At 39.2% G+C, this 25,845-nt stretch overlaps 2 protein-coding genes and 1 pseudogene across 2 annotated transcripts in view; 2 read left to right on the forward strand and 1 right to left on the reverse strand.

Moving 5' to 3' along the window:
- Nucleotides 1–1,588: 1,588 nt before the first annotated feature.
- Nucleotides 1,589–3,000, reverse strand: LOC114465448 (rac GTPase-activating protein 1 pseudogene; annotated as a pseudogene).
- An 878-nt stretch (nt 3,001–3,878) lies between these two features.
- Nucleotides 3,879–23,949, forward strand: LOC114464378 (kelch-like protein 36). Its single transcript, XM_028448494.1, has 9 exons — nt 3,879–4,015; nt 5,274–5,351; nt 5,591–5,788; nt 6,659–6,781; nt 7,879–8,100; nt 8,809–9,114; nt 10,301–10,528; nt 22,744–22,941; nt 23,813–23,949. The coding sequence occupies exons 2-8, from the start codon at nt 5,298–5,300 to the stop codon at nt 22,804–22,806; spliced, it is 1,194 nt and encodes a 397-aa protein (XP_028304295.1). The 5' UTR covers nt 3,879–4,015; nt 5,274–5,297; the 3' UTR covers nt 22,807–22,941; nt 23,813–23,949.
- klhl36 (kelch-like family member 36) overlaps nt 3,977–25,845 on the forward strand; it is a 56,797-nt gene continuing 34,928 nt past the window's right edge. The window contains exon 1 of the mRNA XM_028448492.1: nt 3,977–4,015. The gene's annotated coding sequence lies outside the window, so the exon portion shown is untranslated. The remainder of the gene's footprint in view (nt 4,016–25,845) is intronic.

Raw genomic sequence — 25,845 nt, forward strand, 5'->3', positions numbered from 1 at the left:
AGATGGAGCCCCAACATAAGTATTGGGTTTAAGCTCTGATTGAACATTTATCACACCTGTGTGTTTGGACACTCAGACAATGCAGTGGTAGTTGTTGGTGAGTGTCTTCAGATTTATTATGGTTTATTTTAAAGTTAAAAGCTCCTAAAAGCAAGTATTTAAGTTGGAATGTAGGTCATGTTAAAGTACACAGGCTGATTCCATGTTTTTATGACTTTTGACCCAAATTTAAGTTAACTCTACAGCCAAAGTGTTTGGCCTTTTCAATTTTTTTGTCTTGAGACATTTTAGTCAAAATACATGAAGTTACTATTTGATCCAATTGATATATATATATATATATATATATATATATATATTGTGATTTCATAGTGTAATTTAGGTTAAAAGAATGAAGAATAAAATCACTAACATTTTAAGAGTAATAAATATTGGTGTAGAGTTTCTGATAAATAAGTTTACATAAATACTAAAATGAATAAAAAGGTTTATGGGTAAAATACATTGTTAAAAACTTAGACTTTGATTAAAACGGTTGAAATTCATACACCAAAGCACATGATTTAATTTTACAAATAGAAATAGTCAAACATTGTAGGTTGGCTTAAACATTGAAAAGCAAAAAATTAATGAATAAATTATTTAAAATGGCAAAAGTTCAGGTGGTTAATTTGCTTAAAAACTTTTGAATAGAGCTCATTCTTCTTTTTCACCCTTTTCTTTAAGGTTTTCAAGCTGCTACAAAACCTGCAACAAAACTGAATAAACTTTTAAAAGCTGAGTTGACCTCGTGTCTTACTTGTGTTCCATCCATGTCCTTTTAAGCTGGACAACAAGCATTGTAGAAAATAAGCTTGACACTTATGATTGCCTTATCTCAGAAAAAAAATCCAACATTTTTGAATTTTCTTTTGTTACTATAGCCTTACCTCTGAAATGTGTTTATCACATTTATCATGCTTTACTGGATTCTCACCCTAGTTTAAGTTTACAAATCATATTTAATTTTTTTAAAGTTCTTATGATAGCCTTTTTTTAGAAAAAAAATATTCAAACAAAATTTTTATGCTTTTTGAAATTTCAGTTTGTCACATTTTTCTAATTTTTCATGACTTACTGCATTTTAACCCCAGTTTAAGTGTGCTCATCATATTTAAACTCGTTTTAAGGCTTTTATGATTATCAATAATTCAATTTGTATGCCTTACCTCAAAATGTGGATGTTTTTCATGCCTTACTGTATTTTCACTGCAGTGTAATTGTGCTCATCATATTTAAACAATATATATTTATAAATACACACACTTCTCAAAGTACAAACACGTCAAACTATGACAAATTAAAGACAGACAAGGATTTCAAAGTTGTCCACGTGGTGGGCGTTAAAACATTTAATAAAAGCACAAACATTTAGGAAATAGTCAAAAGTTCTGTTCTTCAACTACTGACACACGAGCTGAAACACCATCACAATAAAAGCACAACCAATATAGAAAGAAAAGCAATAGAGATACAAACAGCTGGGTTTTTCAAAATAAAACAACTATAATATAATATGTTATAAACAACTATATATGTACATATAAGAATGAAGCCTTTCAACACAATTAATTAAAATATTTCGGACTACAGTCTGGGGTACTTTGTCACCGCTGCTCCGTCACAAACTGGTCCCAGTAATTACTGGGCATGGTCAGTAGGTGCTCCATCACCTTGATCTGACGCTTGGTGTCCCACATGATGGTCACGAGGTCTGGGTTGGGGACGGCGTGGCCCACGATTGTCGGACCAAAAACAAGGGCCAGGTTGTGAATGTCCATCCTGGTTTCTAGGCTTTCAGCCACTCGCTGCAGATGCAGAACCAGGAAGGCCAGCGTGTCTCTGTTGGCTTTGGGCAGGTCACTGATGCTCTGGTACAGCAGAGAGAAGCTGTTCTCCTCATCAGAAACCTCTGCTGCGTCCATGAAGGCCTGGGTCAAGCGGAACGTGAGCAGCGGCTCCTTCAGGTTCCTTAGGAAGTCCTTGAGGAGCCCCGTCACGGTGTTGATGTTTTTCACCTCACTGAGGACGGGAACCATGTTAGTGAGGAGGAACTCCTCCTTCAGGTCTTTCACTTGGACGTAGGAACCTGACAGACGGTAGAGTCCGGCCTCACACAGGCCTCGCTGCTCAATCTCACTAACGCAGCTAATCACCAGAGGAGGAATACTGGGGGAGGAGTCAGGGGCGTAATCTGCCAGTACGTCATACACACACCCCTCTCCGACCTTAAGCGGGCAGCCAATGGGGTTGGGGGTGCAGGGCAGGGGGCAGCGCTCCCTACATTGTAGGTGGGACACCACTTTACAGTCACTGCACTTCATGGACCGCTTTAAAAACTTGATCTTCTTTCCACAGTGAACGCAGGACACAGGCTTGATGACCATGTTGGAGACAAAGTGGTGGAGACGAGCGGTGCCGTCGTTCTGTGGAGCGTTGGGCTGAGCTTTGAGCTCTGGCTCCACGGGAACCTTAAAGTCAGGCTTTACAGGTTCAGAGTCACACACGCCAGCACTTTCCCTCCCGCTGTGTGTCCGAGGAATCGGCTCAATGGTGGAAACGTCCTCCACGGGTTCTCCATTGGCAGGAACCTTCACGGTGGGGGTCTCGGTCACCAGGCTCTCCTTCGCTGACAGCTTCTCCAACTCCGTCTCGCCCTTCGGTCTGGGGTGGATCTCCACGTCCACCTCCACCTGGTTGGGGGCGTGTTTTAGTGGGACTTCCAGGGCCCCTCTCTCTGTCTCAGCCTTAGTGAAGGTCTCTTTCCTGGAGCGGAGTTTCTGCTTCTTCTTTTTCCACTTTCGACGACAGTCGCCCAAGTTTCGAGCCAGTCGGCTAAAACCCAGGAAAGATAGAATGCCCATTATGTGACAAACTATCTTGAAGCTGCGTTAAAAACGTCTTTAAATGTGTTTGTGATAGAGATGTGTTGGTGATCTGTCTCCAGATTGTGAACACTAACATCTATTCCTAAGAGTTTGTTTATATATTGAGAAGATGAAAGCTCAACTGACATTTGTCTCATGCTGACCGCTCATTGGTCGAGAGTTAACGGTTACTGCTCGCCTATTGGCCGAGAGTTTACAGTTAATTGTCGCCCGTTGAGCGAGAGTTGCGAGTCACTTGTAAATAACCAAGATGATTGCGACCAATCACTGTTCTTTAATCCCCGGAAGTGTATAAGTGGTGGCCATGATAAAAGTTAGTTTGAATTTTCTGAGGAAAGGAAGTGTGGCAGTAGATTTATTACGTCACCTAGTGGAAGTGCGTCTGATCGTCAAAAAAACGTGACCACCTTTTCCTATCTCCTCTCCTAGGAAAGTGGATAGGAAAGGAGATAGGAGGGAATATTCGGACGCAGCCTAGAAATATTTCGATCATTACTCCATGTCGGTTGTCATTTATTTTATTTTATTTTTAAATAATCATAAATTGTGTTGCATACTATTCTTTGTTTTTCTCCTGGAATGTATAATATAAGTACAGTGTGTAATTTTTGCATGTGATTATGTTTTTGTAAAAACAAATTAAAGTACATCCGCGAGGACTTCAGAATAAAAGAAACAAGGTTTTTCATATATTTTACAATAAAATCAAGAAAAACTATATCCATCATGTTTGAGTGAGGTTCATTTTTTTACGTGTTTTTTTGCATAAACATACATTTACAGCGTTCTGGACAGCCTGTGGTGCTTCCTGTCAATGCTAGGGACTTTATTTTGGAAAATGGAAACGGAGGTGCATTTGTTCTAAATATTCCGGCCGGTGGGACGTGACATGCTAACGCTGTTTACAAGGTTTTTCAGACTGAATAATATCTTTGTAATGTCACCGTAGCAGAATGGTGTACATGTGATTTTACAGGGTTATTATTCTACAGTGTCGGAGATTAAAGATGATACTTTATTGTTATTCAGAGGTGATACATGCGGAGGCTTGGTGTTGTGTGCTAACAGGAGATGCTGCTCACTGAGAGGTAAGCAGCTGTTCTTTAGACATAAATGTAATTTGTGTTTTTATTCCGCTAAAAGCTGTTTTACTGACTTTGTATTCCCAGGTAAACCAAATAGAAACCATATGGGACAATAATATGTCTCTAAAGAGCAACAGAACACCAGAAAACAACGTATTTCCTCTAATTCTAAAATATCAAAATCATGAACAATATGATGATTCATTCACTATCATTAGCTTTGGGTTAAAAATAAAATCCCATCAGTTCAGGTTATTTCAAAACACATGATTACATTGAGTTTACAAAATAAAAAAGATAGTATATTATAAGACTGTGCCAAGTTTGTCGTACATAAACTAGTAGTTGTGAAATCAACACCAAAAATTTCAGGTGAATGAATTTAACCTAATTATAAATAACTCAAGTAAAAAAAAAAATTAAAAAAAAAAATATTCTGAAAGCATCACACATTCGTTTCCTCCTACAAATACAGACAAAACCTATAAAAACAAACCGTTTTCACCAAGTTTTATTTTTGTAAATTGAAAATTATTTTCATTATTTGTTTTGAGTCATACTTTTTATTATTATTAATATTATTGAATGGTTTGATGAATAAAATCATGTAAATCATGTTTAATTGTTTAATAAGTTAATGACCAAATCCTGTACATTTTCTTAATGTTAAAGCTTAATATACCTGCTTCTATACTGACACTTTAATTGAAGCTTTTGAAGTGTCATTCTATACATTTTGTCTGTGTTTATTATGCATTTTTACCATTTCCTATGATTAGGAGCGTACTGGCGAGATAATACAATGATGCTACCTTCAAAGTGATTTGGTAATTTTTTAGGAAAAAAGTTCCACAAAGACCAGCATTGCAGTTCAACCAGCATTTATATTAAAATACTTTTGTAACAATTGTTGTTTTTTTTTTTGTATTAAATATTTGTCTTTCATCAGTCTGAAGAACAGTAAATGGGAGGCGTTACTCTCTTATTAAATAAAAATATTGCAGTAGTTCACGACAAATATGCCTTCTAGTATTTTCCTTGCCAATAATCAACTTTTTTCCTTCATCCATTCAGTAAATCAGTGAATATATAATTTTTCAGATATTTGGATTAAGAGAAGAGTTTTCATTATCAAAGCAGACTTAGGTGCTGTTCGGAAAATACAGAGTTTGTTACCACTGTCTGTGGGGATCTGTTGAAGAATGAAATATGCAAAGAAGTGATAAGGACACTATCTTCATTATCATTGTTTGTTGTTTAGGTGATACCAAACCGACGGGACAAAATGGACAAACAGATTTTGGGTAGTCGTCCCGAGTGGGTCAGTGAATCATCAAAGGTCAGTGAGAAAAACTCTTTTTTTTTTTTTTTTTCATCTTGGATTCAAAGATTAGTCAGGAGTAAATATGTTCCTGTTGGACATTTTTATCCATCGGGCTGTAATAAAGTATAATAAAGGAAAGGAGGATAATGAAATACCCTCATTCCATCCAGTTATCAAGCTTGGCCTTAAAACGTTGAGTGACGTTTTATGACTTTCACAATTCACTATCATTATAAACATACGTGTTTTCTCAGAAAACTGTTCAGTGGACGGACCAGGCTGCTGAGATGCTGCAGGGGCTCAACGAGCAGAGGCAGGGCGGTAGATTCTGCGACGTGGCTCTGGTTGCAGAAGAAGAGCGAGTCCCGGCACACCGTGCTCTGCTAGCCGTGTTTAGCCCGTACTTCCACGCCATGTTCACCGTGGGCATGAGGGAGGAGCAGCAGAATGAGGTAACGACGAAGGAAAGAGACGCTTTTATAACAGAAGTCTGTAGTCAGGAGAGGAGGATTCTGTCTGAACAAAAGTAGTTTTCAGTCGTAGATGCAGGTGGACGACATGTTCATAAATAAAGAATCTGTGTGGTAAAAACATAACAGTTTTTGACATAAGGCTGCACAATTAATCAAATTTTAATCATGATTATGATTTTGGCCTCCACGATTAAATTAACCTTTTTGTCTGCAATTTTTATGTTTAAAATGCGACCTCGGATGGATATAAAACTAGTTTTCGGGATTTTTTTTTTTAGGTGGGGTGCTTGTGTTGAACGTGTGGACACGCCCCCATGAGTTGATTGACATAAGTACCTAATTAATTAGTATTATTAATTCATTCTTTAATCCAGCGGACACTCAAGCCAGAAAATGTTGACACGCTAGTGTTTCTGGCTAAAAACCTGTAGCTTAAGCTTAATGTTCTTAACTTTCTCTTTATACGCTGTGATTGTTTTTGAAGGAGTTTCACTCTAACAGTATAATTATAGTTAGGCAATAATTCATTTTGGCAAATTCTTGGGTACATTTTAGTATTTATCAATATTCTTGTTTAAAGCTTTTTTTTGGACTCTAAACTGTTCACATATTGTTTGTTAAAAAATAGTAAATTAAAGATACAGTCGTTTTCCCTAAAATGATAAATAATTGTGATAATTTTTTTGGCCATAATCGTGCAGCCCTAATCTGACGTAGTGTTCTGACTTTTTCTGACCTGGACATGTTGCTGTGTTCTCCTTTTATTCTCAGTGTAAATGTTGTTTTTCATCATCATGGATTTAAAAAGGCTTTGGGAATTCATCCGGACTTTTTGCAGTTTGTCTGCAGGTGGAGTTAATCGGTGTCTCCATCACTGGTCTGAAGGCTGTGGTGGGCTTTCTGTACAGTGGAGAACTTTCACTGGATGGAGGAAACATCCACCATGTGCTGGAAGCTGCTCATCTCCTGCAGGTAAGGTGTTAACAGAGAAAGGGTGGGTGGATGGGGGGGTCATCATCAGAGCCACAGCCACTAGTGCATAAAACAGCAAATTAAAATACATCTGAAGAAGACCTAAAGAATTTCCAGCATTTTGGATCAATTTGTGTCTCATTATTGTGCAAAAGAATGATTTTAGCCGCTGATAATAAGTATCAGACTTAGAACTATTAAATCTGGGGTGTCTAAACTTAACCCTGGAGGGCCCCAGTCCTGCATGTTTGGAGTACAAGCTGACGCAACAGACTTAATAATTCATTATTCACCCAATTATAGTCAACAAAGTGTTGATAATAGGCACAGATTTAGGGAAATGGTGAGCTACCCTTGGGGAAAATACATTTTATATCACTTTCACATTATAACCTGGTGTGTTTTTGTATAAATGTAATCATATCTTATATAAATTGGATATTATACCTGGATCATATAGGCTGCTCTTTTTTTCATTTAACATTAAGGATGTGACCAATATGACAGAGCGCTGATACGCCCAGGGCGGTGTCTAAGTGGGGAAAAACAAGCCTGTTTGTGGATCTTACCAGGAATATAAGGATTTTCTTGGATCGTGGGGGCTGGCCCATACAGTGGTGTGCTCTATACCAAATATGGTACCTTATTGCTCCGCCCATGATAGGTGCAGAGGAGTGCCTGTCAGGAACAGTTTTTGTCCCAAGTAGATATATTTATATGGATAATAGTACTGGAGACCAGAGGTGTAAAGAGTACTGGTATATTTTACTCAATTAGAAGTACTGTTAATTTTTACTCGGGTACAAGTAAGTCATACATTAAATACTCAAGTACACATAAAACATTGCTCAATTAAATAGTACTCAAAGTAAAAGTTACTAATTACTTTTGTTTATTTGTAATAATAAATCTTGCAGGGTTGGGTTCAATTACATTTATTTTTGTTACAATTACGTTTTAAATTACCCATGTTCAATTCCGATTACAATTATACAATTATGATTGGCTCCAACCTTGATAGGACAGTGACACAGTTTGAATGCATGCAGAACGTGCGGCACGGTGAGGTTGATGCGTACGCTTTGGGTGGTGCTCAGGTGTGGCGTGCCGTGGACTTCTGCTGCCAGTATCTGGAGAGCGAGGTGAACGAGGAGAACTACCTGTACCTGCAGGAGCTGGCTCTGCACTACAGCCTGGAGAGGCTCGACGCCTTTATTGATCGCTTCATCCTCGCTCGCTTCTCCACGCTCTCCTTCAGTCCTGATTTCTTGCAGAGCATCTCCCTGTACAAGCTCACCTCCTACCTCTCCAGTGAGCAGGTAAAACCACCATGTAGGGACAAATCTGCTGTTATGAGCAGCAAGTAGAAATGACTAGATCTCTTAGACTAGAAATGGGCAACTTTTATCACAGTGAGGGCCACAAAAATGTAATTGACTGATCCAAGGGCCACACGATCAACATTAATGACAGAATTTAGAATAATGACCAATCTGAGCATTGATACAGGAAAGAACAAAGGGTTTGTCTATTGTTGTTGTCCTTTTGCATATCTCACTCTCATTTTAACTATTTTTTTGTAGTCACTTTGTACATTTTTGTCTCTTTTTTGTCTAGTTTTTGTTGTCAGTTTGTCATTTTGTATATTTTTCTCATTTTGTTTTTTTTTAAGTCATTTTGTGTTGTTTTGTGTATTTTTGTTGTATTTTTGTGTTTTTGAAATTTTTTTTGTGTTTTTGCCTTTTTGTGTGTTATGAGTCATCTTGTGCATTTTTGTTGTTTTTGGATTCACTTTTGTTTTTTTGTCATGGTAATGTAAATTTTTCTGTTACTTTTGTGTGTTTTCATTGCCTTTTTTGTGTATTTTTCCACATTTGTAGGTGTTTTTGGAGTAATTTTAACTTTGGGGGGCCGCACAAAACTAATTTGAAGGCTGCATGTGGCCCCCGGGCCGCCAGTTGTGCAGGCCTGTCTTAGACAATATTTAAGTTTTACTACATATTGTAACTCAACCATTCCTTGCTCAGGTTCAGCACGACAGCGAGCAGGCGCTGCTACAGACCGCCCTGCAGTGGCTCAGCCAGACGCCCCAACGAGCTCCTCACACACAGAAGCTTCTCTCCCTCGTGAGGTTCCCCCTGATGCCCGTGGGAGACCTGGTGAGCCGGATCCTGCCAACGATGCAAGCCCTGCTGCCAGAGGAGGTGGGCTGTGAGGCCCTGGTGGAGGAGGCGATGGGATACCACGCCACAGTCAGCGCCCAACCACTCCTACAGAGCGGACGCAACGCACTAAGAGGAGGGGTGGAGGGGCTGCTGCTCGTCGGAGGAGAGGTGCTCGTTATCATTTTCACTGTGGAGAAATATTTGAGCCATATTTATCAAGATTCCTCAAAACTCTCCTTAGCTGCAAAATTATATTATTCAAAGTTTAATTAGAAGACTTGCAGTTGGCTGTACCCGTCCTAATTCATAATGATTAACTGCTGAGGTTAATTGACGTCAGCTGGGGAGACGAGAAACCATTAAGGTTTGAAATGCCACACTATGTTCTAAACACTACACACTCAATGAGTATATACTGTCTAATATATACTATAAGTATGATTAGGATGATAACCGTTCCCACTGAAGTATACTTCCAAGTTTCCCAAGATGCATTTTGAACCTACAAAAAAAAACATGAAGCACACTAAGGCTATATATCTCTGTTAATTCTCCACCTTTTAAAGTTCTAAAAACATTTTAAGTGAGAAAGTGACCAAGTAGAATATCAACTTTTGCTCATTTGATCCATAAAACTTGTAGAAACCTAGAGATCCTTCATAGTGCTACTGACTAAACCTCCGGTTAACTTCAAAACAAGAGCATTATTTACAAAAGAGTTAAAAACTAATGGACGATAAGAAGAGATGCTTTTGTTTTGAAAAGGGGATGTTTGACTTTTAGCTTGCAGCTGGTCCCAGGACTATTTTACGTTCTGCTAGCAATGCATCATGGAGCTGTTGTGTATGTTAGTGTGCCCACTGTGCATACTTAAAAAATGTCATGAGTAGTATGTTGGTATGCCATTTCTAACACAGCCTAAAACTTGTGGAGCTAGATACACAACCCATCACATGAATGCACTTTAGATCATGGTCCAAAGCTGAATAAATAATTACTCAATAACTAGTTGGTGTCAGAAATGTCTTTGAAATCATTTATATCAACATTTAGCTCAAAACGTATTTATTGTGGAACGTGAGGGATTCCATAAGGTAAGAAGGATACTGAACATTTAGATATAGAAAAAAACCCTCATAAAGCTTTCCTGTCCTTAGATGTAGAGAGAGTACTTGGTGGGGGCCTAGCAGGTGTTCCTGAGTTCAGGTGAGGTGCTTGGGTGGGGGCCTAGGCTCATTAGCTGGGTCGCTGGGCCGCGTGGGGTGTGTTTGACACCTCTGCTTTAAGCAAAACTAAAGAAAAGAACATTAACTCCAAGGAGTTAGTATGAACTGTGAGTGTTCTGTGCTGTCAGGTGTCTGAACGTGGACAGGAGCTGAGCGCCAACGTTTGCAGACTGGACGAGGGAACGGGATGCTGGGAGGTGGAAGCGGAGCTCCCGGCCCAGCGGAGCCACCACAGCCTGGCGGTGCTGGGAGGGTTTATTTTCACAGCAGGAGGAAGCTCCTCTAGAGACAACGGAGGAGGTGCGGCCTGTGACCTGCTGCACAGATATGACCCCCGACACAAGCAGTGGACCCAGGTAGGGTAACCACGACCTCACCGCTTCTCTATTTAGGCATTGAAACATATCAAACTGTTAGAGTAACTAACCCCTGCTTTCTGCTGACCTGCCATAACTGCTACCTTCTCATAACATTACCAAGGGGGATCATTTAGATACAGAAGAGGATTGGACCTAGCACAGAGCCCTGAGGAACCCCGTAGCTTGCTTTAGTGTACACAGAAGACTTATTATTCACGTGTACAAACTGGTACCTGTCAGATAGGTAGGACTTAAACCAGTTTAGGGCAGTCCCTGTGATTCCAAGTAATTCCTCTAGTCTCTCTAGTAGAATAAAGTGATCTATAGTGTCAAAAGCTGCACTAAGATCTAATAAAACCAGCACTGAGAGTCGTCCTTCATCTGAAGCCCAGAGTTGATCATTAGTTACTTTAACTAAAGCAGTCTCTGTGCTGTGTTGAGCTCTAAAACCTGACTGGAAGTCCTCGAACAGGCTGTTGTTTTGAAGGAAGTCACAGAGCTGAGCCGCCACAACTTTCTCAAGAATCTTTGAAATAAAAGGAAGATTAGATATAGGCCTGTAGTTTGCTAAAGTGCTGGAATCAAGAGTAGGTTTTTTGAGAAGGGGTTTGATTACAGCTACTTTAAAGGACTGTGGCACGTAGCCTATTGATAGGGATATATTTATTGTCTCCAACAAAGATGGGCAGACCAGGGGAACAACTTCTTTAAACAGCTTAGTTGGGATCGGATCTGAAAGGCAGGTCGATGGTTTGGAGGATGAAATAATAGAGTTAAGTTCCTGAAGTCCTATGTGCGTGAAACAGTTTAGGTTTGGCCTATTTACATTTAAAGGTACAGCAGGCCCAGGTGAAGGCAGGGAGTGGCTAATTTTATCTCTAATCTTCTGAATTTTATCGTTAAAAAATGTCATAAAGTCCTCACAGCTGAGGGCTAGAGGAATCATGGGCTCAATAGAGCTCTGACTTTGTGTTAGCCTGGCTACAGTGCTGAAAAGGTACCTCGGATTATTTTTATTTTCTTCAATTAGTGAGGAGTAGTATGTAGATCGAGTATGTCGTAAGGCTGTCATGTATTTACTATGGCTTTCTTGCCAGAGTATTCGTGACTCCTCTGTTTTATTGGAGCGCCACATTCTCTCTAATTTACGGGTTGTTTTTTTGAGTGTGCGAGTTTTAGAGCTAAACCACGGAGCTTTCCTCTGACGTTTAATAATTTTTTCCCTCAATGGGGCAATTGAGTCCAAGGTGGATTTTAGTAGACTAGCAGAGCTATCGACAAGCAGATCCAGTTGAGAGGGGTTATAATTAATATCATAGTTATTTATTGGATGGTGCACTGAGTTTAAGGCAGCAGGAATGGCCTCTTTAAATTTAGCCACAGCACTATTGGACAGATTTCTACTCGTAACTATTTTATTGCACAGTGCGAGATCCTCTAGGATAATGTTAAAAGATATTAAAAAGTGATCTGATAGCAGAGGATTTTCAGGGTAGACTTTTAGTTCATTAATATCAAGGCCATATGTTGGAACAAGATCAAGAGTATGATTTAAACGATGAGTAGCTTCATTAATAGTTTGAAAAATTTTATTGCACAGTGCGAGATCCTCTAGGACAGGGGTCTTCAACGTTTTCCAGGCCAAAGACCCCCAAACTGATGGAGAGATGGAGCGGGGACCCCCTACTTATATATATTGTATAAAATTGTGTTTTATATTAAACTGGTCCTATAGTGCCATGTATAAATGTACTATTGTGCATTCAATACTAAGATATTCAAATAACACACAGGTTTATATATTCTTGTTTTTAGTTTAAACATGTGCAAGGTACAGTGAGTAGGGTGGCCATGCCACTGCCATTCATAAACATAACATAACATAATAAACTGATACCTGCTAAGATCAACAATGTCTGTCAAATTGCATGTAACAACATTTTGCATAAAATCTGTTCAAATGGACATTTTTGTTCAACATAAATGTGGAAACGAAAATTATTGATGCTTGTTAGTGCCACTGGCATGCATAAACATACCTGTTATCTTGCATACAATACTGAACTATTAACATAATTGACAGATTCATGTTTTAATTTTAAACATACATGTAGTGTGGCTCCGAAATGACGACACAGGCACGGCTTCTCAAAGACGGGCGCTTTACTTGGGTGAATGAACGCCGTGAAAACTCGTGGCCGCCTGTCACTCCGGAGGTTCTTGGGCAGATAGTCTTAACAGTCTTGTGCATTCATGTGCAGCTGTCCTCGCTGCTGCAGGTTGCTCAATCAAAGTCTCTTGCATTTCCGGGTGAATGCAGGTCTCAGCCTCTTATACTAAACTAAAACCTCGCGATAATAAAGGGTGCATCACAAAATAAATAAAATTTTACTTCATAGCTAAATAAATGTATCTTATTAGAAAATACAACATATTGTTACAGTATAAATTATAATAATTTTCAACAAAAAATATTTAGCCTTTAAAACAGAAATTAATAATGTCTTTAAGTGCAAAGTAATTTCAACGACACTTACACTCCCACTAAAATCACTCATTTCCTTTCAGTGTGATTTTCTAAGAAGTGTCCTGGTTAGAGTCTAAATCTATTTTCCTGTGTGTCAGCCTCAAGTAGAGTCACGACTTTGTGAATAGGTCTTTCAAGGTATATTAGTCTCGTTATTGGTTTCCTATTGTCAAAGGTGGTCTCACTGGTCTTCAGTTTAACTTTTCGAACTTTGCCGTCCGTGCTTTCCAAAGTTTCTATCACTCGAGCTAGTTTCCATTTACATCTTGGAGCGTTGTCATCCTGTAGTATAACAATATCATTTACTTGAAGGTTTCTTGAAACTTTTTGCCATTTCTGTCGCTGTTGGAGATTCAACAGATATTCTCGCCTCCATCTTTGCCAAAATTCATTTGCTAGAAACTGTACCTTTCTCCATCTTTTGCGCAAGTACAAGTCTTCGTTGCAAAACTGTCCTGGAGGGGGAAGAATAACGGAAGATTTCATCGTCAATATGTGACTGGGAGTTAGTGGTTCTGGACCCATGGGATCATTAAGATACTCAACACTTAATGGTCTGCTATTGATAATTGCCATTGTCTCATAAAAAAGTGTTCTTAGACTAGTTGTGTCGAGTCTGTTTGAGGACTTGTCAAGCATTGCTGTTAGTATGCTCCGTACTGTTCGAATTTGGCGTTCCCAGATGCCTCCCATGTGGCTTGCTGATGGCACGTTCATCACAAATTCGCAACCCATGGCTCTTTGTGGTTCTTGATCCATCTCTTTCATTAACTCTGCTAATTCTCTTTTAGCACCCACAAAGTTTGTCCCTTGGTCGCACCTCAACTGTCGGACAGGACCTCTTATGGCGATCAGAGTTCGAAGGGCATTCATAAAGGCATCTGTTGATAAGTCATCGAGTGTTTCAATATGCACAGCTCGCGAACATAGACATGTGAACAACAATCCATATCTTTTAACTTCTTTTCTTCCTTCCTTTACTATGAAAGGGCCGAAGCAGTCGACACCACAGTAGGTAAAAGGAGGAGCTGTTTCTGTTCTTACTTCTGGCAAATCAGCCATCTGTTGGACATTTGTAGCCTTTCTGTATTTTCTACACTTAACACAGTGGTAGATGTGCGAAGAAACAACATTTCCACATCCTAAGATCCATATCCCATTTGCACGCAATTCATTCGTAGTCATCCCTCTTCCTTGGTGATGCACACGCTCATGGTAGTGTTTAACGAGTAGGGCTGACACGTGAGATTCTTTGGGAAGAATTGCGGGATGTTTTACGTCATAGTGTAAGGCTGATTGGGATAATCTTCCTCCCACCCTGAGAACATCTAACTTGTCCAGGAAAACGTTCAGCCGTTTAGTCTGTCGTGCTTATGTAGAGAATTTTCCTTTTGAGATCTGATTTTCTGTATTTCCTCAGGGAAGGCTTCTCTTTGCACTAGCTTGATGATAAACATTTCTGCATCCTTTCTCTTTTCAAGATCTGTGACTTTGTTTGTTCTTTGTTGGATTCCTTTATATTCTTTGATGAACCCTTTGAGTCTAGCGATGGCCTTTACTGCTCTTGACCAATTGGAAAACTTCTTTAAACGCTCTAGCACTGGGTTTGCTTCCTTTGACTGCATAGTGTGCGTGTGACATTTACGGAGTTCAGGATCCATTTCTTCGATCTCTCCCACCATTTCCTCTTTAACTGGAAGATCTCGTTTCCAAAGGAAATCAGGGCCCTTTAACCAGTTTGATTCTTTCAGCTGAATTGCGCTTAGACCTCTTGAGGCATGATCAGCCGGGTTTTTTTCTGAGCTGACGTGCTGCCATTTTTCAGGACTTGTGCTTTGTCTTATTCGTTGGATTCGATTAGCAACGAATGTGTGGAATCTTTTGGCATCGTTGCATATGTATGCCAATACAACTTGTGAATCAGACCAATAATATTCTTTGAGATTTTTGATTTCCAGTTCTCGTTTGATCACATCTGCGTTGCGGACAGAAGTCACGGCCGATGACAATTCGAGTCTTGGAATGGTTGTTTGTTTAGTGGGTGTAACTCTCGCTTTACCCATGACGAGTGTACAACTGATATGTCCTTCTTTACCTATTGTTCTGAGGTATGAACATGCACCATAACCTTCGAGGCTTGCATCTGAGAAGTTATGTAATTCATACTGTGCAACATTGAAGTCTCGTGAGTAGCTTCGTGGAATCTTCAGAGCTGCCAGTTGAGGCAGGTCCCTCAACCATGCTTCCCACCGTGGTAAGATGTGGTCCGGGAGATTGTCGTCCCAATTGACTTTGTCTTTGCACAACGTCTGGAGTATTTGTTTTCCAATCAATATGAACGGGGCGACGAACCCAAGGGGGTCATAGACTGATGCAACTGTCGAGAGCACCCCTCTCCTTGTCAACGGGTTGTCTTTGACTTGGACTCTGAATTGGAATTCATCTGCCTCAATACACCATTGTACCCCGAGTGCACGTTCAATATGGGGTTCTCCAAGGGCCATGTCGTGGTCTCTGGTTTGAACTTGTTCTTCTTGGGGAATTGCCTCGAGCACTTCTTTATTGTTTGACACAAACTTATGCAAATGGAGTTGACCTGTCTTGCAAAGTTCTCTTGACTCTTTGACCAACTTTATGGCTTCGGCTGTTGACGTTACGCTAGCAAGTCCATCGTCAACGTAAAAGCCTCTTTGGATGAACTTGACAGTCTCCTTGCTGAACTTGTCTTTGCCTTGAGATGCGAGATGTTTGAGTCCGAAGTTACAACATCCGGGAGAGGAAGCTGCCCCGAAAAGGTGTACTTTCATCCTGTAAACTGAAGGCTCGGAGTTCAAATCGCCTTTGTCCCACCAGAGAAATCTCAGGTAGTCCTGATGTTCCTTGACAACATGGAATTGGTGGAACATTCTCTCCACGTCACACATGAAAGCGATGGGACCCATTCTGAATCGGCATAACACTCCGACCAGTGCATTGGTGAGGTCTGGTCCAGTCAGAAGGTGATCGTTGAGAGATGTTTCATGGAAGCGGGCAGAACAGTCAAAAACCACACGAATCTTTTCTGGCTTATGGGGGTGGTAAACCCCATGGTGAGGGATGTACCAAGCCGTCTTGTTGTCCAGCTCTTGTACTGGAGCCTTTTCTGCATCTCCGCGGGTTATGATGTCATCCATGAATTTGGCATAATCCTTGTAATATTTCTCATCCTTTGTGAGTCTACGTTTCAATGAAGACAATCTGTGTTCAGCGTATTTTTTATTGTTTGGGAGATTCGGATTGTCTGTTTTGAATGGTAGTGGGAGTTCGTAGTGACCGTTTTCCTTTTGTCTAATGCCTTTAGTCACCTTTGACATGAACAAAATGTCTTCCTGAGAGATTGGATTGTCGTCTGTAGCGTGTTCAGAGAAATCAGATTCCAGAGCCTTTATCACATCAATCGGACTGACTTCCTTTACTTGAGTTCTGCATACAAAGTGCACTTCTTGCTTGAGTTCAACTGCTGGCTGCGACACAGGAGTTACTTCACGCACAATGATTCTGTGACTTGTGCCGATGACATCATTGTGATTTTGGACTTGAGATGAGCAACCGACTATGCTCCAGCCAAGATCAGTTAGCTGTGCATAGGGTTGGTTTTCTTTGCCTGCGAGAACTTCTCTTGGTAGAAGGGCTTGTTGACAGTTATAGCCGATAAGCAAACCAACTTCACATTCGAGCATTGGTGGTAACTTATCTGCTAGCCTTTCCAAATGGGGCCACTTTAAAGCGGTTTCAAATGTCGGGATATGTGACCTATTGACTGGGATAAACTCTCTTGTAAAAACTGGCGGTAATATGATCTTCTTTCCACACTTATATCCTCTGACTTGAAGGTTTACCAGCTTCTCACATGGTATGACTGTTGACTTGGTGGACATAGTTGATAGCCGCAGACTGGCTTTACTTTTATCCGTGTTGAGCTCTTGGGCTACTTCATCCAAAATGAAGGATGTATCGCTCTGTGAGTCAAGGAGCGCATACACTAAAACTTCTTTATCTGGGTAGTTTGTGGATGAGACCCAGACAGGTAGTATAGAGGATGTTAACGTGCTTGAGATTTGTTGAGTTACCCTGTTAGAGATTGCAGTTGACAATTTATCTTCTTCCTTTGTGTCTTTGTCTTGAGAGTTATGCTCACTCTTTGCAGGTGCTGTCCTTTTATGTTCCATGAACTTGTCGTCATGCAGACATGTAGGATGCTTTCTTTGACATTTATCACATGTGCTCCTTTTATTGCATTTCTTTGAATGATGTCCAGTCTTTAAACATCCAAAACACAGCCTTTCTGTCTGTACAAATTTGACACGATCTTGAACTGGTTTTTCTGTGAACTTGAAACATTTATCAAGTGTATGACCATTCCTTTCGCAGAAGAGACAAATTATTGTATTTGTGTGACCTGAGCTTGTTGTTAGCGTTTTTGCGTGAATGACTTGACTGCGTGAATGTCTGGGTTTATTCGTGTCCAAACTTTTAAGTGCTTGCATTGAGGCTATGGGATCGCACGCTAAGTCAGCTTCCATGGACACAAACTCCACAAACACATGGAAAGATGGATACTCTCCATTATTTGTTTGTCTTATTTTCATGGCGGTGCGGTTCCACCTTGTGGTCAACCAATCTGGAAGTTTCAACAAGAGTCTCTGAATTTCCATACAATCATTTAGAACTTCTAATGTTTTAATGTGTGGTATTGCAGCTTCGCAGCTTACAAGAAAGTCAGCAAATTCCCTCAACTCGCTGCCCTCTTTGTAACTTATTTTAGGCCAACCGTGAAGCCTGTCTCTGAAACATTTTCCTATAATAAATAGATCTCCAAAACGCTTTTCTAGCAATTTCCAAGCTGAATCGTACGCTTCATCTGTACCTACTAGGAGAAATCCTTCAACTGATCTTTTTGCAGGTCCACCGAGATATTTCCTGAGATAGTAAAGTCTCTCATTCTTGGGAATGTTCTTTCTTTCAATCAAGGTTTCAAATGACAACTGCCAGTCTTTGAACTTTAGTGGGTCTCCCGTGAACAATGCAGGTTCTGGAGTTGGAAGACGATTTGCACTTATTGCTTCTGCTAGTATGCCAACTAGATCAGAATTTGGCTGTGGTTGGGTTACGACTGCTTGAACTTGTGTGGTTTGAGGGATGAATGGTGGAGTTGATGCTTTGAGTGGTTGACTTGTGGCCTTTGCTTGTATGATGGGCGTTGCTTGAGTTTCACTCACTGCTTTAATACTGTGTAACAGACTTTGACTTTCAGCAGTACTTTCAGCTTCATCATAGACCTTTACGCGAGCTTTGGCAGCGTTCAATTTTTTTACTTCTTCCAAGCGTGCGATCTTTCTACGCTGTTCTTCCATTGCTTGCTGCCTTTCCAAATTTTCACGTTCCAGTTTCTGTAGCTCAGCTGTTTGATTTTCTTGCTCTTCCATTATTGCTAATATTTCTTTAGATGCAGCTGCTTCAGCTTCTGCTTCCATTCTTTTGATTGTTGGAGAGTGTGATTGTCCTGAACTACCTTTGGATCTTTGTGATTTTGACCTAGATTTAGAACTTTCAGATCCTAAGCATGACCCAACATCTGGCCACGGCTCTTCATCGTCCTCAATGTCTCCTTCTAACCATTTCTCAGCCTTTTTAACTATAAATGCGGAAAGTGACGTGCATGCATCGACTTTACGCCTTATGTCTGCTTCAGGAGACTGTATTTGACGAATCTGGTCATAAACGATTTGCACATCTTTGCAAGTGCCGATTACATTGTTAATCAAATCTTTAAGATCACTTTCAGAGGCTTCCTTTCTAAACATCACTTTGCTCAATCTTGCTTCATATCTCCATTTTTCAAAAACAACTGCATACTTGTGTTGAAGGCTTTTAAGCTTATCCGCTTGAAGGGCTTTACCCTTTTCAGTTAGTGTTCTTACTCTTTCACCTTTACGAACAGTTTGTTGTTCTGCAACTTCAGTAAGTGGCACAGTATAGGCCTCTTCTTTATCTTTGTCACTCATTTTTAAAGTTGGTTAAATGTAAGTCAACACACTGTTCTTTAATTTTAAATTACTTCTTCAAATTAGCTTATTTGTAATTTATGAACCTTTTTCTTTCTTTTTTTTTTTTTTATTTTTATATATATATATTTTTTTTTTTTTTAAACTTAAGATGCAGTTTTCACCCTAAACAAAATGCACAAACTCTTCATAATTCAATGATGCATCACTTTGAGGTACAGTAGAAATAAATTAACTTTTCACAAATAAGCTATAGGAACTTATAGTGGACTTTTAAACTTGACTTAAACCACTCTTATTTTCCTTTAGCACTGTCCTTTCTTCATTTCCACTTCACTCATTCTTAATAACTTCACTGATGGCTTGCTTGGTTGCTTGTGTGACACGAGCTTTGGTAATGGCGCCTTCTACTGTTGCACCACGGTACCTTCGCCCACGGCATCTGCTGTCGTCTTTACAAGCTTCTCACCGGCGCTGGGCTGGAGAGTTTTCACTGTGGCTCCGAAATGACGACACAGGCACGGCTTCTCAAAGACGGGCGCTTTACTTGGGTGAATGAACGCCGTGAAAACTCGTGGCCGCCTGTCACTCCGGAGGTTCTTGGGCAGATAGTCTTAACAGTCTTGTGCATTCATGTGCAGCTGTCCTCGCTGCTGCAGGTTGCTCAATCAAAGTCTCTTGCATTTCCGGGTGAATGCAGGTCTCAGCCTCTTATACTAAACTAAAACCTCGCGATAATAAAGGGTGCATCACAAAATAAATAAAATTTTACTTCATAGCTAAATAAATGTATCTTATTAGAAAATACAACATATTGTTACAGTATAAATTATAATAATTTTCAACAAAAAATATTTAGCCTTTGAAACAAAAATTAATAATGTCTTTAAGTGCAAAGTAATTTCAACGACACTTACATGTAGTATGGGCAGTGAATCCTCAAACCAGCTATGGATGGCATACATTAGTCACTACTGTAATGTATGATGGGACAGGTGAATGAACCAGTGCCCAGCTTGAAAGAGCTCCTGTGTGTCGCTGAACGTGTGCATTGCTGACTGAAAGACATCTTCTGCCTCCATTTATCTGTTCACTACAGTGTGTTGGATTCATGTTAATGTGTATTTAAAGACATTTCAATTTATTGAAAAAATTGCGGGGGAATATAAAAAAATGTCTAATCAACCAAAACTTTCGCGACCCCCCTGCAGTACCTCCGCGGACCCCCTGTTGAAGACCTCTGCTCTAGGATAATGTTAAAAGATATTAAAAAGTGATCTGATAGTAAGAGGATTTTCAGGGTAGACTTTTAGTTCATTAATATCAAGGCCATATGTTAGAACAAGATCAAGAGTATGATTTAAACGATGAGTAGCTTCATTAATAGTTTGAAAAAAGCCAACTGAGTCTATTAGGGACATAAAGGCTGAGCTCAGGCTATCACTATCTTTGTCAACATGGATATTAAAATCTCCTACTATCAGTATTTTATCAGAACTGAGGACTAAGTTTGATATAAACTCAGAGAATTCTGATAGAAATTCAGAATAAGGGCCTGGAGGACGGTAAATTATCACAAATAAGACTGGCTGGCAGGTTTTTGATTCGGTATGAGATAAATTTAGAACCAGGCTTTCAAAGGAAGTGTAACTGGCCTTTGGTTTAGGATAGATTAGGAGAGAGGAATGATAAATAGCTGCTACACCACCTCCACGGCCTATGTCTCGTGGCATATGAGTATTTAAATGACTGGGAGGAGTGGCTTCATTTAAACTAACATATTCATCTTGATACAGCCATGTTTCAGTTAAACAGAATAAATCAAAGTTATTTTCTGAGATAAGGTCATTTACTAGTAGAGATTTGGATCTCAGTGATCTAATATTTAATAGAGCACATTTAATGGTTTTATGTTTTGGTGTTTCTATATTTGAGATTTTAATTTTTTTCAGATTTTTATAATTGATACCTCTTTTATTTGATTTTTATGTTTAAGTCATTGTGAAATTTGGGTCGGGGGACAGACACCGTCTCCATAAAATAATATTCACCACCATCACAACAGTTGTCATGGCGATGAACACAGCTATCGTAATAGCAATGGGAGGGAAACTGTCCTAAGGCAAGCGCAGAGGGACGTGGAGGACTCCCCCTCTGTAACATGGTCTCATTCATGAGATGTCATAACAGTGACTGTGCCATGTTTTCTGATAGTAGAGATGCTCCCTCCAAAGTAGGGTGGATTCCATCTCTTCCTATCAGGTTCGGTTTTCCCCAGAAGGATCTCCAATTATCAATGAAGCCCACCTCGTTTTCTGGACACCACCTCGATAGCCAGCGGTTAAATGATGACATGAGGCTATACATGTCATCACTGGTCAGATTTGGTATGGGACCAGAGAAAATTACAGAGTCCGACATTGTTTTAGCATAAGCACAAACTCATTCAATGTTCACTTTGGTTGCTTCCGACTGACGACGTCGGGAGTCATTAGTGCCGACATGGTGGACTATCCTATCAAACTTACGGTTACTCTTTGCCAGCAACTTTAGATTTGATTTTATGTCGCCCGCTCTGGCCCCTGGGATGCACCTCACGATGCCCGCTGACTTCGCTAGCTTCACGTTTCTCACTATGGAGTCGCCAATTATCAGAGTTTGTTCCCCGGTGAGTGTGTTGTCCTCACGGAGGGGGGAGAACCTGTTTGAGACGTGAACATGGTGGTGTCCCGAGCGGCTTTTTGACCTTCGACTATGCTTACCACGGACAGTAACCCAGTCATTGCTGGCCGGGGGGGAAGCTAAGCTAGAGCTAGCACGGTCCGCACCGGCTAGGTCCTGCTTGCTAGGTTTTGGTATCAGGGGTGCGGAACCGCTTCTCCAGATTGTTGATCCTCGCCTCCATATCAAACAGTACGCTACACTTTATGCAACTATCATTGTCCCTAAAGGAGGACGAGGAGTAACTAAACATCTGACACACCGGGCAGGAGAGCGGAGGGGAGGAGAGAGAAGCCATAGGTGCTAAATTTAAGCTAAGCTAAGCTAAGGACAAAAGGAAGTTTAAAGGAGATTACACTGCCTCTAAGAGGAGAGATTGCTTTTTACTTAACCTTTGTACGTTTAACTGTACGGTAAAAAATTAAAACAAGTGTTTTCAAGGCTAAAATATCAATGACAACAAGTTTGATTAGCGTTAGCAGAACACAGGAGTAGAGCGCTGCAAGCAGCGGTAGAGCGTAAACAGGAAATGATCGATACGTCACCACGTCACCAGCCACCTCAGCACGTCCATTTGAGGAGAATGACACTTTTGCGTCATTGATAAGCTCCGCCCACTACTCTCCATCCCCAAGGCTAAAAATGCCTTTATCTGCTGTAGACTCAACCACTGTAATGAACTTCTCATTGTGTTGTCAGCAAGTCTGCACTGTTGCTGATGCACAACTCACTCAAACTGCCTCGACACACACAATATTCTGTCAGTCTATAGACAAAAACGGATTAAAGACTTTCCTTTTCCTCACAAAACGTTTGGTTCTTCCCCTCGGATGGGTTCTAGATTTTTTTTATGATGTATTTGTTTTACATTTTATGACTTTCACATTTCACTATCATTATAAACATACGTGTTTTCTCAGAAAACTGTTCAGTGGACGGACCAGGCTGCTGAGATGCTGCAGGGGCTCAACGAGCAGAGGTAGGGCGGTAGATTCTGCAACGTGGCTCTGGTTGCAGAAGAAGAGCGAGTCCCCGCACACCGTGCTCTGCTAGCTGTGTTTAGCCCGTACTTCCACGCCATGTTCACCGTGGGCATGAGGGAGGAGCAGCAGAATGAGGTTACGAAGAAGGAAAGAGACGCTTTTATAACAGAAGTCTATAGTCAGGAGAGGAGGATTCTGTGTATGAACAAAAGTAGTTTTCAGTCGTAGATGCAGGTGGACGACATGTTCATAAATAAAAAATCTGTGTGGTAAAAACATAAAAGTTTCTGATGTAAGGCTGCACAATTAATCAAATTTTAATCATGATTATGATTTTGGTCTCCACAATTAAATTCACCTGTTTGTCTGCAATTTTTATGTTTAAAATGCGACCTCGGATGGATATAAAACTAGTTTTAGGGATTTTATTTTTTTTTTAGGTGGGGTGCTTGTGTTGAACGTGTGGACACGCCCCCATGAGTTGATTGACATAAGTACCTAATTAATTAGTATTATTAATTCATTCTTTAATCCAGCGGACACTCAAGCCAGAAAATGTTGACACGCTAGTGTTTCTGGCTAAAAACCTGTAGCTTAAGCTTAATGTTCTTAACTTTCTCTTTATACGCTGTGATTGTTTTTGAAGGAGTTGCACTCTAACAGTATAATTATAGTTAGGCAATAGTTCATTTTGGCAAATTCTTGGGTACATTTTAGTATTTATCAATATTCTTGTTTAAAGCTTTTTTTTGGACTCTAAACTGTTCACATATTGTTTGTTAAAAATAGTAAATTAAAAAGTCGTTTTCCCTAAAATGATAAATAATTGTGATAATTATTTTGGCCATAATCGTGCAGCCCTAATCTGACGTAATGTTCTGACTTTTTCTGACCTGGACATGTTGCTGTGTTCTCCTTTTATTCTCAGTGTAAATTTAGTTTTTCATCATCATGGATTTAAAAAGGCTTTGGGAATTCATCTGGACTTGTTGCTGTTTGTCTGCAGGTGGAGTTAATCGGTGTCTCCATCACTGGTCTGAAGGCTGTGGTGGGCTTTCTGTACAGTGGAGAACTTTCACTGGATGGAGGAAACATCCACCATGTGCTGGAAGCTCCTTGTACATTTATTTTGTGTGAAAATGTGATGTTTTGTTGTTGTTTTCGGAGTGTTTTTGGAGTAATTTTGTGTGTTTTCGTTATCATTTTGTATATTTTTATCATTCTGAATTTTGTTGTTTTATGTTTTAGGAGTCACTTTGTGTATTTTTGTTGTCATTTTGGGGTCTTTTTTTTTAACCTATTTAGTGTAGTTTTGTTTTTTTTCTTAGTTATTTATTGTAGTAATTTTGTGGGTTTTAGAGTAATTTTATGTATTTTTGGTGTCATTTTGTATATTTTTGCTTTTTTTTGTGTATTTAAGCAATTTTCTTTTCACACTTTTGTCATATTTTGTGTATGTGTCTGCCATTCCATGTTGTCTTTTTTTAAAAATATTTTTCTGTGATCCTGTATATTTAGTTGTATTGTGGGGTTTTGGTGTCATTTTTTAGTATTTTTCTGTGTTTTTTTGTAAATATTTTTTACGTTTTTTATTGTAGTCATCTTCTATGTGTTTAGTCATTTTATGTATATATATATATATATATTTGTAATCTAGTATTACAGTAATTTTATTTATTTTTGCTGTTTTCTCTTTATTTATTCAAATTTCTTGTATATTTTTCTGCCATTCCGTGTGTTTTTGGGGTTATTTTGTGCATTTACATTTGGGACCCAAGTTGCCCATGTCTGTAGTTCAGTAAGCTGTAGTAAGAAGTGAATTAGATTTTTTTGTGTGTATTTTTATTTTCTTTGGAATAAGAAAACTCAATGAAACTTTTAACGTGAAAAGAAGAACAAGAACATACCTACTTGTTAATTGTGCATGGTTGTGGAGTCATTTAAATGTTATAATGTGTATGTCTGGTATCTTTAAAAATGTCTGAGTTGAATAAATGGGTTTTATATTTTCTTACAAATGTTTTATTCTTATTTTATTTTTTCATATTTCATAACTTGTTTTAAGGCTCTTATGATAACCTTATCTCAGAAAAATGTTTTCTCATTTTTTATGCCTTACTGGATTTTCAGCCCTGTTTAAGTGTGCTCATCATATTTAAACTAGTTTTAAGGGTCTTATTGGTTTTCCAAAAATGAAGAAAAGAACAAATGGAACTTCAAACGCTCCAATACTCCAGAAGAAAACACCTCTGCCAACACACTCAACCTTCTCTCACTTCTCACCTGTTCTGTCCAGTACACCTTAGGTCAGGTATAGGTGTAGTTCAACAATTAGACACTAGATGGAGCCCCAACATAAGTATTGGGTCTAAGCTCTGATTGAACATTTATCACACCTGTGTGTTTGGACACTCAGACAATGCAGTGGTAGTTGTTGGTGAGTGACTTCAGATTTATTATGGTTTATTTTAAAGTTAAAAGCTCCTAAAAGCAAGTATTTAAGTTGGAATGTAGGTCATGTTAAAGTACACAGGCTGATTCTATGTTTTTATGACTTTTGACCCAAATTTAAGTTAACTCTACAGCCAAAGAGTTTGGCCTTTTCAATTTGTTTGTCTTGAGACATTTTGGTCAAAATACATGAAGTTACTATTTGATCCAATTGATATATATATATTGTGATTTCATAGTGTAATTTAGGTTAAAAGAATGAAGAATAAAATCACTAACATTTTAAGAGTAATAAATATTGGTGTAGAGTAGAGTTTCTGATAAATAAGTTTACATAAATACTAAAATGAATAAATAAGTTTATGGGTAAAATACATTGTTAAAAACTTAGACTGATTAAAATGGTTGAAATTCGTACACCAAAGCACATGATTTAATTTTACAAATAGAAATAGTCAAACATTGTAGGTTGGCTTAAAAAACATTGAATAGCAAAAAATTAATGAATATAATGAATAAATTATTTAAAATGGCAAAAGTTCAGGTGGTTAATTTGTTTAAAAACTTTTGAATAGAGCTCATTCTTCT

This window comes from Gouania willdenowi, chromosome 6, assembly GCF_900634775.1.
Source record: "Gouania willdenowi chromosome 6, fGouWil2.1, whole genome shotgun sequence".
Classification (NCBI taxonomy): domain Eukaryota; kingdom Metazoa; phylum Chordata; class Actinopteri; order Blenniiformes; family Gobiesocidae; genus Gouania; species Gouania willdenowi.